This window comes from Scophthalmus maximus, chromosome 14 (genome assembly GCF_022379125.1).
Source record: "Scophthalmus maximus strain ysfricsl-2021 chromosome 14, ASM2237912v1, whole genome shotgun sequence".
NCBI classification, from domain to species: domain Eukaryota; kingdom Metazoa; phylum Chordata; class Actinopteri; order Pleuronectiformes; family Scophthalmidae; genus Scophthalmus; species Scophthalmus maximus.
Window position 1 is genome coordinate 2,570,001 of NC_061528.1, and position 12,943 is coordinate 2,582,943.

The window sequence follows — 12,943 nt, forward strand, 5'->3', positions numbered from 1 at the left end:
TGAACATATGGCTCATGTTCGCACACACACGCGCGCTCCTGTCGGCGGGAGACTGTGGATGAACACACGCCGTCTTCCTCTGGTCTGTCCAGGTTTCCTCTCAGTGGCAGCTCGATGTTGTTGTTGTTGTTTTTATTCCCTGCGACTAATGAGCGTCGCCGGAGGACGAACAGCGAGACGGAAACTGTCAGATCGCCGAGGCAAAGCCCCCGAAAAGATCAGATGATAATTGAGGCCCTGAACTCGGGAATATTACGGATTAATGTTTCCACTCGCGTTCTCTTTGTTCTATTAATACTCGGCAGGTTCTGTTCGCTCAATTACCGCCTGACACAAACGCTCCTGTGTGTGTGTGTGTGTGTGTGTGTGTGTGCGTGTGTGTGTGTGTGCGTGTGTGTGTGTGTGTGTGCGTGCGTGTGTGTGTGTGCGTGTGTGTGTGTGTGTGTGTGTGTGTGTGCGTGTGTGTGTGTGCGTGTGTGTGTGTGTGTGCGTGCGTGTGTGTGTGTGCGTGTGTGTGTAGCCTCCTCTAAGAATGAGCTTTATCAAAGCTCGGTTCAAAGAAAAGAAAGATTAGAAGCAACGACAGCAGAAACGCTTCCACGCTTGTTGGAGGTGAATAAAATAAAGAGACGCACAAAGAAAGAGGGAGTGAGAGGAAGAGGAGGTGGAAGAAGAAGAAGAAGAAGAGGATGGCGATGGTGAATCAGTCCCAGCTGCTTCATTCATTCGCTCCGCACGGAAACTATGAACAGAACTTTTGAAAATGAATGAAATTTCGGGATTCACGCGCGCCCACAAACGCACCACGGCGGCAGCGCAGCGACTTTTGTTTTCCAACAGTCTCACACACACACACACACACACACACCGCAGCACACACTAAATCTTCGTCTGCCCGAGAGGCTCAAAGCTTTAGGATGAACCGAAGTTAAACTGAGGACAACGATCCGCCAGTAAACCTAGAAAAAAACGGCGAGTTCGCGAGACGCGTCAGTCGTCACGTTTTCGCAAACCGTCCATCGGTCGGGTCGTCCGTCGGCCCACAGTCTCCGATCGTGTCGATTGTTCTGACTCTGTGAAGACGACGTCGTGAACGTGACATGAGCTTCGAGTGGGAGTTGTGTTGTGTTCAGGGACCAAACGAGTAACGCCAGGAACAGTGAGGGTTAGGGTCAGGGGGGTCAGCGGGGTTAGGGTTAGGGTCAGGGTCAGGGGGGTCAGGGGGGTTAGGGTTAGGGTCAGGGTCAGGGGGGTCAGGGGGGTCAGGGGGGTTAGGGTTAGGGTTGGCCAGAAGGTTCACATGAATTTCAACACCACAGTCGAAAAATTCAACACTTTCTTTTCAATCAATCCTTCTGTCGGCCCTTCGACCAATCAATCAATCAATCGACTGATTTCACATCAGCCACACAATCAATATCAAGTCGGCAAACATGATAAACGTTGTTAAAGATGTCATTCGAAGAGATTGTCGGATGGTCAGATATCTTCGGAAACTCCCCCACATACACACACACACACACACACACACACACACACACACACACACACACACACACACACACACACACACACACACACACACACACACACACAGAGTCTGGCAGGAAATGAGTTGGAAATGTGATGAAATGACAATTTTTTTCTTCACGGCCCCGTTCAAGACAGACTTTGTGTACAATTGCGTCCGGACATTTTAACGTGGCTCATCTTTCACACGTCACCCGACGCAGCATCGGCCGGACGTCGGTGGATGTGGGACAGCAGTCGTGTCCGTCAACCGGCAGACGACGCAGAAAAACGAGTCAGACAAGAAATCCCTTCATGCGTTTCATCACGTCGGAGTCAGAGCACATGCTTTTCATACACCTCATTTGCACCCACACACACTTGTAAACACACAGTAGTTTCCCTGTTTACTAATGTCGGCCAATAAAGTGTTTTTACTGCCGCGTTGTGCAGGATAAGAGGCTAATTACTGACGGCAGTGAACTAATGAGCGGCGCCGGCGTGAGCACATGGCGACGGCAGTAAAATAAAAACCAAACTAACCCACCGACAGACGGACGGGTCACGTGTCGGGAGGCTGGAGCGCGTGGGGACCTGGTTCGTGTCGGATGGAAACTACAGGTCAATACACGCACGAGCATTTGTCCAATCCACTTCCTGATTCTCTTGGATTGGTTGGATTTTTGGTATTAAGCGCGCGGTGTTCGTCCCTCTGTACTCGTGACATTGTCATGTAATGTGCCATGTGATCAATAAAATCACGCCGCTTGTCATCACGGTCGACAGACACTGCGGTTCCCATGTACTGTAGGTCCACACTAGATGATTCTACAGTGTTTGATTTGATCTTCGTGACTCGAAAAAGTTAAAACAGTGGACGTAATATGTTGAAGCAAAGCTTCCGAACGCGGTGCGATTCGGGCGACTGGGCCGCGAGGGTTCTCTTCATAACCCGATCATGTTTGAGTTGTGGACTCCTTGACGTCATCGGTATCAGGCCCGGAACCTCAGAGTTTAACAGTTGAATTGAGAAAATAATTGGATCAGCAGATGAACGGATGATGGAGATGAATAACCGTTAGTTTCCCAGGTGGCGATATGGCGTTTCCCGAGAAGCACCTGAAGGTGGAGTCCCATCGGTTCAGAGTCGACAAGTGTAAAGACACGGGGCTTCAAATCTCGTCTGCTGGCTACTTGTGAATGTTTCGAGTTGTTTTCCAAATTCAAATTTTTCGAGGCCACTTTGTTGACGACGATTACACGGAGGAGAGTGAGCGTGCAACAGAGCAGGAGAAGCCGGAGTCGGCAACACGGACAAAATCAAGGAGCTCGTGCCTACAAGGAAAGAGCACGCAAAACAACCTTTTAACCTCCTACGAAATAACCATGACAAACCAAAACCCCCTATAGACTTCAACCCAAAAGATCACTGCACTATCCCTTTAACATTGGCCAGTGGAAGAGGGGGTTTTAACCCACATCAGCACATGTGGCGATGAAAAAAGAATCAAGAAGATGGAGGAAGAGGAAAACAGCTGCTGTTACAAATTAGATCTGCAAAGATGTGCCCCCCCCGGTTTACAGAAAAGGTCCGAGCAACACGCAGCGTTATGTGTGGCTGACGGGACGTGACATGACCCGTATCAGGGGTATGAGATTTTGATTTATCGCAGCGACCGTTCCAAGACACGCGTCAATGTCAAACATCTGGATGTCTGACTGTGTCTTCATCCGCGGCAACGAGACATTCACCAATCAATTCCAGCGTCACAATGGAACAGAGATTATTTGTATTTTTTTATTGCCCGACAGACACGGACTCCAAAGTATCTACCGACGAAATTGAGCTTCGCTAAAACGTGGCGAGCGAAGGATCGGCCCACGTGACGTCGTTCTGCTTCGAGACGGAGCGAGACAAGAGGAATCGATGGCAGATGAGGAGGCGAGAGAGAGAGAGAGAGTACAGGTCTGACTGACTCGCCCTCAGGACGCTTATCTGCTCTCTGACAGCTCAGCCCGCCACAGGGGAGCCATCACACACACACACACACACACACACACACACACACACACACACACACACACACACACACACACACACACACACACACTGGTGCTCTCACAGGAAGCCCTATTAGGAGGGCGTGTGTTGACAGGACCACTCGAGCTGTGATTGGTCGCAGGGGGAAAAAACACCACTCTGATTGGATGATTGGGCCCCAGAAAAGAATAACTGCCAACTATTTTGATAATCGATTAATCGGTTAGAGTCGGGTTTTTCTTGGGGGGGGGGGGTAAAAAAAGATCTGATTTCAGATGGCGGACAATCAACCTAACCTTTTATTCAATTTCATACTCATTTTAATGCTGCATTTCCCTTCAATCGTGTGAAGGTTGTGGCGCCTTAAAGACTAAAGTGAACATTCCAAAAACAAATAATCACTAAAGCTTTCCGCCATATTTCTATTTTCCAATGCTACATGATATGTTCTGAACATTGTCAAAGGTCTTGTTAGCGTTGAGTGTTTCTAATCTGAAACACTTTCGCCAATCAAAGTTGATTTGAACGGATAAATATGATTCAATTCTATATCATTCCCCATTTTTGCCTGATAGTCCGCTTATCTGTGGCTTCGGCTTTCAGCGGCTCGGTGCTGCTCCGTCAATCAGGGTGAGAGCTTCCTGTCTCCGACACACACACACAACACACAACACACACACACACACACACACACACAGAGGCAAACACCTGCCCACAGCAGTTAATAACATCAAAGTCTATTAGCCAGCAGCACTAAGCAGCTACTGACACACACACACACACACACACACACACACTCGTGTCTGTAAAATGTCTTTGTGATCGATTATAGTCAAAACGGATGCTCATTAGACACACACACACACACACACACACACACACACACACACACACACGGCCACATGCACACACCATATGGCTGCAGCTGTCCGAACACTAGAAAGCTTTTAAGGAGGGAGGAGACAAAAGGAGGAGGAGGAGGAGGAGAGGAAATCCTTTCTTTGTATTTATCTATTTAACAATCTCTCTCTCTCTCTGTGTGTCTCTGAGTGTCTCTCGCCCCCTCTGTCTCTCACTTGTCCCCTGGTGGGTAATAAGGGATAATCCACTTAAGCTGTTTCTCTCTCTCTCTCTGTTGCTGTCTGTCACACACACACACACACACACACACACACACACACACACACTTCAGTCTTCACACCCATCTGCCACTGGGTCAGACAAAGAAGGAGATGGATGGAGGGAATCCCTCTCTCTCTCTCTCTCTCTCTTTTTTCATTTCATTTGTAGAGGGCCGTGATGTTCTCTGGTAAATCTTAATAAACATTGTGTTTTCAAATCAAAATCAAAAATCTCTCATGGAAGGAATCTCTCTCTCTCTCTCTCTCTCTCTCTCTCTCTTCTCTCTCTCTCTCTCCTCAGCAGCATCTTATTGTTCCTGATGACGGTGAGGGCGACGGAGAGACTATCTGAATCTCTCTCTCTCTCACACACACTTCAATAATTGATGAGTGGCTCCTCCCTCCATGTTTCCTCACCATGACTCAGGAGCGAGGCCTCATTTAAAGGGACAGCGCCGCCGCGCCGCTCGCCGGGCGTCGCTCTCGCTGTAAACCTCACGACAAGAGCGCTCGGGCGTCACGACTGCATATGGTGTATGATTTATTGCTCAGCAGTCACGGGTCATACGTCGGACGTGGTTCCAGCAGATGCAGCTGCATTTGACCATGACACAGGCACGCACACACACACACTAACTAACACACACACACACTAACTAACACACACACACACACACACACACACACACACACACGGCAGGTAACACCAAGGCAAGTCCGGCGTTGATCCTACCGATGTCCAACTCCACACTGGGGGACATGCTCCTTCAGTAATATGAATATGGAAACTCTTTCGACCGGAGCATGTTGTGTGGATGACGTACAGTAGACGTCGAAACTTACACAACGTTGGTCAAACTCGAGTGAATAGAAGCCGCTGGTGCACATTCGGTGGCTGCATTAGCCGCTAACTGACAGATCATACAAATGGGGAGGATTAGCTCCGGCACCAAAGCTGCTTTTGGGGGGGAAATTACATTTTAATGACGAGATATTCCGACATGCCGTCCGGTTGTCCCCCAGCGGCCCTTGTCGGCGGCGGCGGCGTTGAAGTCGCTCGATGTTCAGTTGTAAAAAAAAAAAGTCAAATCATATGTTAACATGTATAATGCACGCCGGCAGCACGTGGTCGGGGGTGTCGGTGTAATGCCGGTGGATTAGTGTAAGTCCAGGCCAGTGTTACCGACGCTGTGATCTCATTAAACTTTCATTTAAACAGCAGCCTTTTTTCATCATTAGCCTTAATCCCGCCGCATGAAACTGGGCTCATCGATTTTTAACGTTCAAACGTTGCAGCCGGAGATTCTGAAACTTAAGAATCACACATCATAATTATAATGCATCCAACTTCTTCCTCTCTCTCTCTCTCTCAGAGTTTCCGCGCTTACATCGCAGGTTAATCCGGCTGCAAGACCGGAGGAAACGGTGTGTGTGTGTGTGTGTGTGTGTGTGTGTGTGTGTGTGTGTGTAGAATGAATGGATTACTGGTCGTTCATCCGTGTAATGTCACTGCTCGCAAAACCCACTCAAACACACTCACATACTGTACGTTTTCCACTCTTATACACAGGCTAGTCTTTCTCTCACACACACACACACACACGCACACAATATGTCTGCAATGTCAAGCAGGAGAATGAAATCTTTTTAATCATTTCCCCGTCATTGAAAGGAGCCTCGGGGCGAAACGAGGTGCGGCCGGCCCAGGACGCTTCGCCCTCGGGGTGAAGCGAGGTCTCCGCTCTCCCGACTTTCTTTCCTCTCAAGAGTCCGCGGACGTTTGCTGCTCAGGGTGAGACCAGGTCTCGTCCACTCCTGAGTGAAATGAGATCTCTCCTCCTAAGGCTGAAATGAAATCTGACTTTCAGGGACGTGGTATGCATCAAATGAAACGGGTCTTAAAAAAAGGAGCCTTCAGGGCTGTGGGGCAACGGTGGTTGTTGCGCGGGATGGGACAACTAAAACCCTGGTGCGTAGTCGCACCTTGATGGCCTGCATTTATAAAGCACTCTATATGTACAGTCTACACACGTACTACTGGGGGTTGGGGGGCAGACTACCCAGCTCCTGGAAAGCCTGGCAAGACCGGTCCAATCACAACCGACTATCTGATAAAGGGGCGGGGTTTATACGGTGACGCGGAGAGCAGCAAACAAGATGGCTGCCGCTGACGAACGAGCATTTGGAGCTCTGGTTGAGGTCGTGTTCTTGGGCCACAGCCAGCTAAGAGATCGCAACGTGATTGGCTGTACACGCTTCTTTCATCTTCTTCTTCTTCTTCTTCTTCTTCTTCGTTTTTGATGGCGGTTGGCAACCAAGCGTAACAGGCGCATTAGCGGCACCTTAACTGCCCCGGAGTTTTCCCCCTGTCCTCCGACAGCGGCAGATATTAAAATGTGGCGGAAAAGCGAAAGAACAGCGCTAGATGTACTGGCTTTTTTATTTGTAGTGCTGTCGGTAGAAAGAAGTTGTCGTTTGATGTTGGTGTACAGCGACAACTAACCCTAACCGAATGAAACGCCGCATTTAAATGCTCTTAAAAGTGTGAAATCAAAGAAAATATGTGAGACGCAACGTCGTCATCGGACCGATGAACGAGCTCATTCCTGGTCGCAGGTGCCGTGTTCTCGGCCGCAGACGTACCTCAGCATTGGACTGGTTCACAGACATCGTGGAATCATCCTCACAGACATCACCTCCTCTCTGCTCTAAGCCTGTTGGCGGTGACAGACGTCACGTGATGCGTTGCTCTCGCCCGGCTGGTGGTCTGTCCAACTGCTGTGTCCGTTGGTAACGGCTCTCCACCACGGACGTTTTCAAGTTCGCGTCTCGTACTAATCGGCCGAATTCCCGCAGTGTGTGAAGGGAACCACTGACTACCAATCTGATCCGGCAGATTGTTTTCGTGCGTCGACACCGGCCTGATTAGACGGACCCCACGTTCCCGCGCTGGCCTTTTTCTCGTCCTCATTAGAAAGGTCATTGTTTTCCGTGTCAGCGGGGGGGAAACAGTGTGCGTCACCATGGCTACAGACGTTGCTCGTGGCTCTCGGCAGATCAGCTGAGAGGAATGAAATCGAATTACCTGCTCATGCAGACAAGGCGAGTGAGAGTGTTTCTGTCTCCTCGCTGCTGGAACATGGAGAAAGAAACAACGCGCCGGGATTCAACCTCAATGCCGAAGAGCAACAGTGTGAGGTCGCGATGAAACCAAGTGTTAACCCTGTACTTCGGGGAGAAGTTGGTCTTTTCATAATTTTGAATCTATAGAGAAGACTTGTATGAATCTGGTTCCCCTTCTTTTAGCGCGTCGCCGCCGCGGATGCTCTTAATCTCCCGGCATGCCTGAGCGACGAGCCGCTGCGCTTCACCTGCTCACCGAGCAGAAAGACACAACCAGCTTCCACTTGTTACGTCTGTTGTTCTAATAAAAGAAGAAGAAGAAGAAGAAGAAGAAATACATGAGACAAGAGTGACTAATGATTATTGTGGCAGCTGATTAAACAGCAGCTGGCGTCGGTCGTCGCCGGGGCAAAGGGAGTGTGGGTACGAAGGCGTGCGTGTCACTTCCTGCCCCCCCCCCAGATCATTTGGGATCCTATTTATAGACGGACTGATTAGCATAGCGTTCAGCAGCCGCGCCTCCTGCGAGTGTGCGAGTGTGTGTGTGTGTGTGTGTGTGTGTGTGTGTGCTGTTGCTCATTTCTTTATGGAAGCGAGGATTCTCGGTGTATAATTTCCATTTAATATTTCTCGTTTCACTCACTTCCTGTAGATTCGAAAAGATCAACTTCACTTTTCCGAGTGCGATGAAAGGAAACCGGAATGACACAGAAACTGAACGGAAGGAACACGAGTAAAGTAAATGTTGACTGTTAGATTTTTATAAAAGAAATTGTGGAAATCCTACAAAGTCTTCAGTCTGTAAAAAGCACGTTACGATTGATGAGCTGAAACTGCAGCTATGATTTAGAAGTTTATGTGGCCAATGAAAAGATATGAGATGAAAAAAAGTTGTGGGCGGACAGAATTAGGAAGAATCCATTGTGGCGGCAAAGGGGGGGACGTTACATGCATATGGCCAACGTACGGTTAAAACTTCACTTCACGAGACAATGTCAGAAACACGCGAAGGGATTTATGATGGGCTCATTAACAGATGATGATGCTCGTCTCCAGTTTTCTCTGAACCATAAAGTCAGAGAGACGTTGAGCTCAGACGAGGACGTCGGCCCGCTGCTCAGACTCAGCGGCACGTTTAAACGTCTTCACGTGGCTTCTGTTTGTTTTTATGCGGGGAAAAAAAAACCCCATTCAATTTCAATTTACTGAGCAGAGCAGCTGTGACAAAGATCCATTCAAGTACTGAACGCGGTTCATGCAACATTGATCCACAGTTATTAAATATCCATCCATCGTCTACCGCGTTATCCATTGAAGGGTCGCGGGGGGGCTGGAGCCAATCCCAGCTGACATTGGGCGAGAGGCGGGGTTCACCCTGGACAGGTCTCCAGCCTATCACAGGGCCACATACAGAGACGGACAACCATTCACTCTCACATTCACACCTACGGTCAATTCAGAGTCTCCAATGAACCTGACCCCATTCTCATGTCTCTGGACTGTGGGAGGAAGCCGGAGAACCTGGAGAGAACCCACGCACACACGGGGAGAACATGCAAACTGCACACAGAAAGGCCCTGGTTGGTTCGAACCGGGACTCGAACCCAGAACCTTCTGGGTGCTAACCACTACGCCGCCGTGCAGCCCCAGTTATAAAATATGTTTCATTCAAACTTAGGAAACTTGAGCCTAATCATTTCGCTGACATTCAGGGCCCACACCGGATCTCGGACCAGGAATCGAACCGCCGACCTTCGGTAACCAAAGTCACAGGTGTAACTCACACGAATTTGTTTCACCGTCAGAGCAGATCTCATTAATGGTCAGGAGGAGTCGGCTGGAAGATTTCCACGGATGTAATATATGAAGTTGGAAGAGGAGACCATCCCACTAGGAGGAGGAGGAGGAGTCCTGTTACTGGTCTAGACCATATACGCTCGACGTGTCTCACAGAGAGAGAGAGAGAGAGAGAAAGAGTTAAGTGTGTGTTTGATTTAATAAACTGCCTTGGCTTGGATTGTCCATAATAAAGTAACGGAAGTGAATTACAGAGAGTCAGGGTGTGTCCCCCTCCAGCTCAGCTGCATCTTCCTCATCAGTGTTTAGTCTATATAACATACACCTACATCTTCAGAACGTCAACGTAGGTTCCCCTCATTTAAATGTCTGCCTCTGTCAGAGGACACAGGAAATACCAAACGACTGTACAGCACAGCAGGAAAATCTCCGCACCACGAATTCACGGCGAGCGGCGACTGTAAGCGAAAAAAAAAACCCACCACTTTTCCGCGGCAGGATTATTGTAACGCGTGGCTCGACGCAGACGCAGCAGAATATTCCGCGAAATGTTCCTGGCGGTGTGAACGCGGCCCGACTCCCGACCGCCTCCTGCTGCGTTTTTTTCGGGGACATTTCCCGGAGTTCACGTCCGAAGGCAGCTCTGGACAAAAGAAGCAAACGAAGACTTCACTTGGCCACCATCTTGGACGACTGTGTCTGCAAGGGGGACCAACCGGGGACTGTTGTTCTCGAGGAGGTCGAGGGGACTAAAGGTTGACCACATCGCTCGTGAAATCTTTTACTGAGTCCATTTCAGATTTTGCAACCATCTGCTCGTATTACAACGTCAGTGCGGCTGACGAGAACAGGATACGGAAGTTTGTTAAACCCTAAGTTTATGACATTAGAGCCCACTCACCGTCTCCTGCCCTCGGGGGTCAGGTGAACCTTCCTCAGGACGACCTGAGCTCATGTGTCCCGTCAGCTGTTGGGAATTTTAAACAGACTCTTATTGTTTCTAATGTTTCATGATGATGTCAAAGTCATGACTCCAGCTGTGCGTCTACGTATCTATGACCTTTGTTTGTCATGTTGTCTTGTTTCGTCGGTCATGTGCGCCTTTGTGTCGACTCCGACTGGGAGCCAAACGGCCCCTTAGGGATAATCAAGACCATCCAGTCGGACATTTATAAAGGACAAATTATCATTTTGTGCAAATTAATCAATTATTCCTTTGGTTTCTTTAGGACAGGGAGACGGTTATGGGAAGAAGAACGAAAAAACAAACGGCAATCACAAGTTCCCAGAACTCAGAAGAAATTGAATCTACGATGATTCACGACGACAAAGACGAAGAAGAGCAGCCGGAGCTGGAGAGAATTATTGATGTTTTTATATTTCATCATCATCATCATCATCATCATCTGCTGCCAGTTTGAGTCCACGACTCAAAGTCGTTTCAGCAGCTGTGAAAACAAACGGACGTTCACTCTGCTTCTCTTGTTTTTCCATCGTGTGGCCGATTGAAGACGTCAGGTCAGAGTCAAATATTGATCGACCCCCAAATCAATGTGATCAATGGTGAAGAGAAGTTGCCAGTTGCAGCAACCGCTTTTTGGTGGTTTAGGCCCCATTATGCACTGGTGGGACACACGCACACGCGCACACACACACACACACACACACACACACACACACACACACACACACACACTCTTCTTACCAAAACACACACACACCATCACACCCTGCACATATAAACACTCTCTCACCTTCAGACCGTTTACATCAGTTCAGTCCGACTCATCAGTTCCCTTTCCTTCGAAATGCATCAGCAGAAGACGCACACACACACACACACACACACACAAACTAACACACACACACACACACACACACACACACACACACACACACACACACCCTGCTCATTTTAAAAACCAATGGTTTGTCGTCATCTAGCAGAGTATTTAACAGATTCTTTGGGATTTTCATCCTGCAGCTGATCTCAATTCCTTATCCTTCCTTTGTAGAGACCATCAGCATCATCAGGCACATGAGCTCTCAACACACACACACACACACACACACACACACACTGTAGGCTACATGCATGTAGAACCCTTTACCCGTTTCCACATCATTGTTGCAGCTGAATCGGAACGACTCCCTGCTGGATTCCCACCCGGAACACACACACACACACACACAACAACACAGACACACACACACACACACACACCAACACACACACACACAACAACACACACACACACACACACACACACAACAACACACACACACACACACACACACACACACACATGATTTTGCTTCTCTCCTGTATATTCCTGCTGATCGGTGACATTCATTCTTTCTTTCTGTCTGTGGCACATTTCTTTTCTTTTCATTTCATTTCCTTTCCTTTCTTTTCTTCTACCTGTTTTGTAGAACGCATCCGCGTCGGGGTCGCCGGGCGCCTCCTCGGCCGCCTCTGCAGGGTTCATGCCGGGATCCGGTTCGATACAATCCCCCGACAAAGAGAAAGGCAGGCAGAGAGGGACGAGGGGTCCGTGCAGCTCCTCCGCTCCCTCCGGTACAATCCTCCGGTGGTGGCTCCTCACATGTTCTCCGTCCGCCGGCCCGCGCCCTCCATCCCCCCGCGCTTCTTTCTCTCCGTCGCCCGCTCGGTTTTCTTCGCTGTTCCAGGAGGTTGGCTTCGCTTCTCTCTATTGTTCCCGGTCCAACCTCCCTCCGCTGCTGCTGCTGCTGCTGCTGTCCGCCTGGGTCTCTCCTCCTCCCTCCTCCCTCCTTCTCCCCCTCCCCTCCCTCCCTCCCTCCCTCTCACTCGCTGTGTGTGTCGCTCGCTGTGTCGCTCGCTCACTCGCTCCGTCACTCTCTCTCTCTACCAAATTCAATTCATTGACCTTTATTGGGATGTTTTCTTCAAATTATGTTATTTTTTTAGTTTTTTGTCATAACGACAATCAGATTACTTTCAAATGTAATCAGGTTACGGAATCCAAATGACATGGCAATTACATTTTTTTAGTAATCAGTAACTTAATGCATTGGATTTAAAAAAGTGATCTGAAAACAGTTGGATTACTTTAGAATCAAACAATATCAAAATATTGCACATTATAGTTTACCTTTTTAAATGGGCGCAAACAACAAACTTTGGAGTTGCATAAATGTAAACGTCTTGAAACATCGAAAACATTTTCAATGCAAATCAAATGCGTTTAGTATATTCAGAATTGGTTATTATATAAATATTTGTTTACTTTTAAATCTCGATTTTTAAAAATGCCATATCTTAAAGACATAATAAAAAAGGAAACAAGTAATCATTGACAATTTTTTTCTA

The 12,943-nt window shown here is 48.4% G+C and overlaps 1 protein-coding gene across 2 annotated transcripts in view; it reads right to left on the reverse strand.

Moving 5' to 3' along the window:
• Positions 1-12,356, reverse strand: part of kalrna (kalirin RhoGEF kinase a) — a 103,444-nt gene extending 91,088 nt beyond the window's left edge. Inside the window, exon 1 of one of the 2 annotated variants that reach the window (XM_035603616.2) lies at positions 12,014-12,356. In XM_035603616.2, coding sequence (XP_035459509.2) covers positions 12,014-12,080 — 67 coding nt within the window. In that variant the 5' untranslated portion in view covers positions 12,081-12,356. The remainder of the gene's footprint in view (positions 1-12,013) is intronic. The other variant, XM_035603615.2, reaches the window with a different exon arrangement.
• Positions 12,357-12,943: the final 587 nt, after the last annotated feature.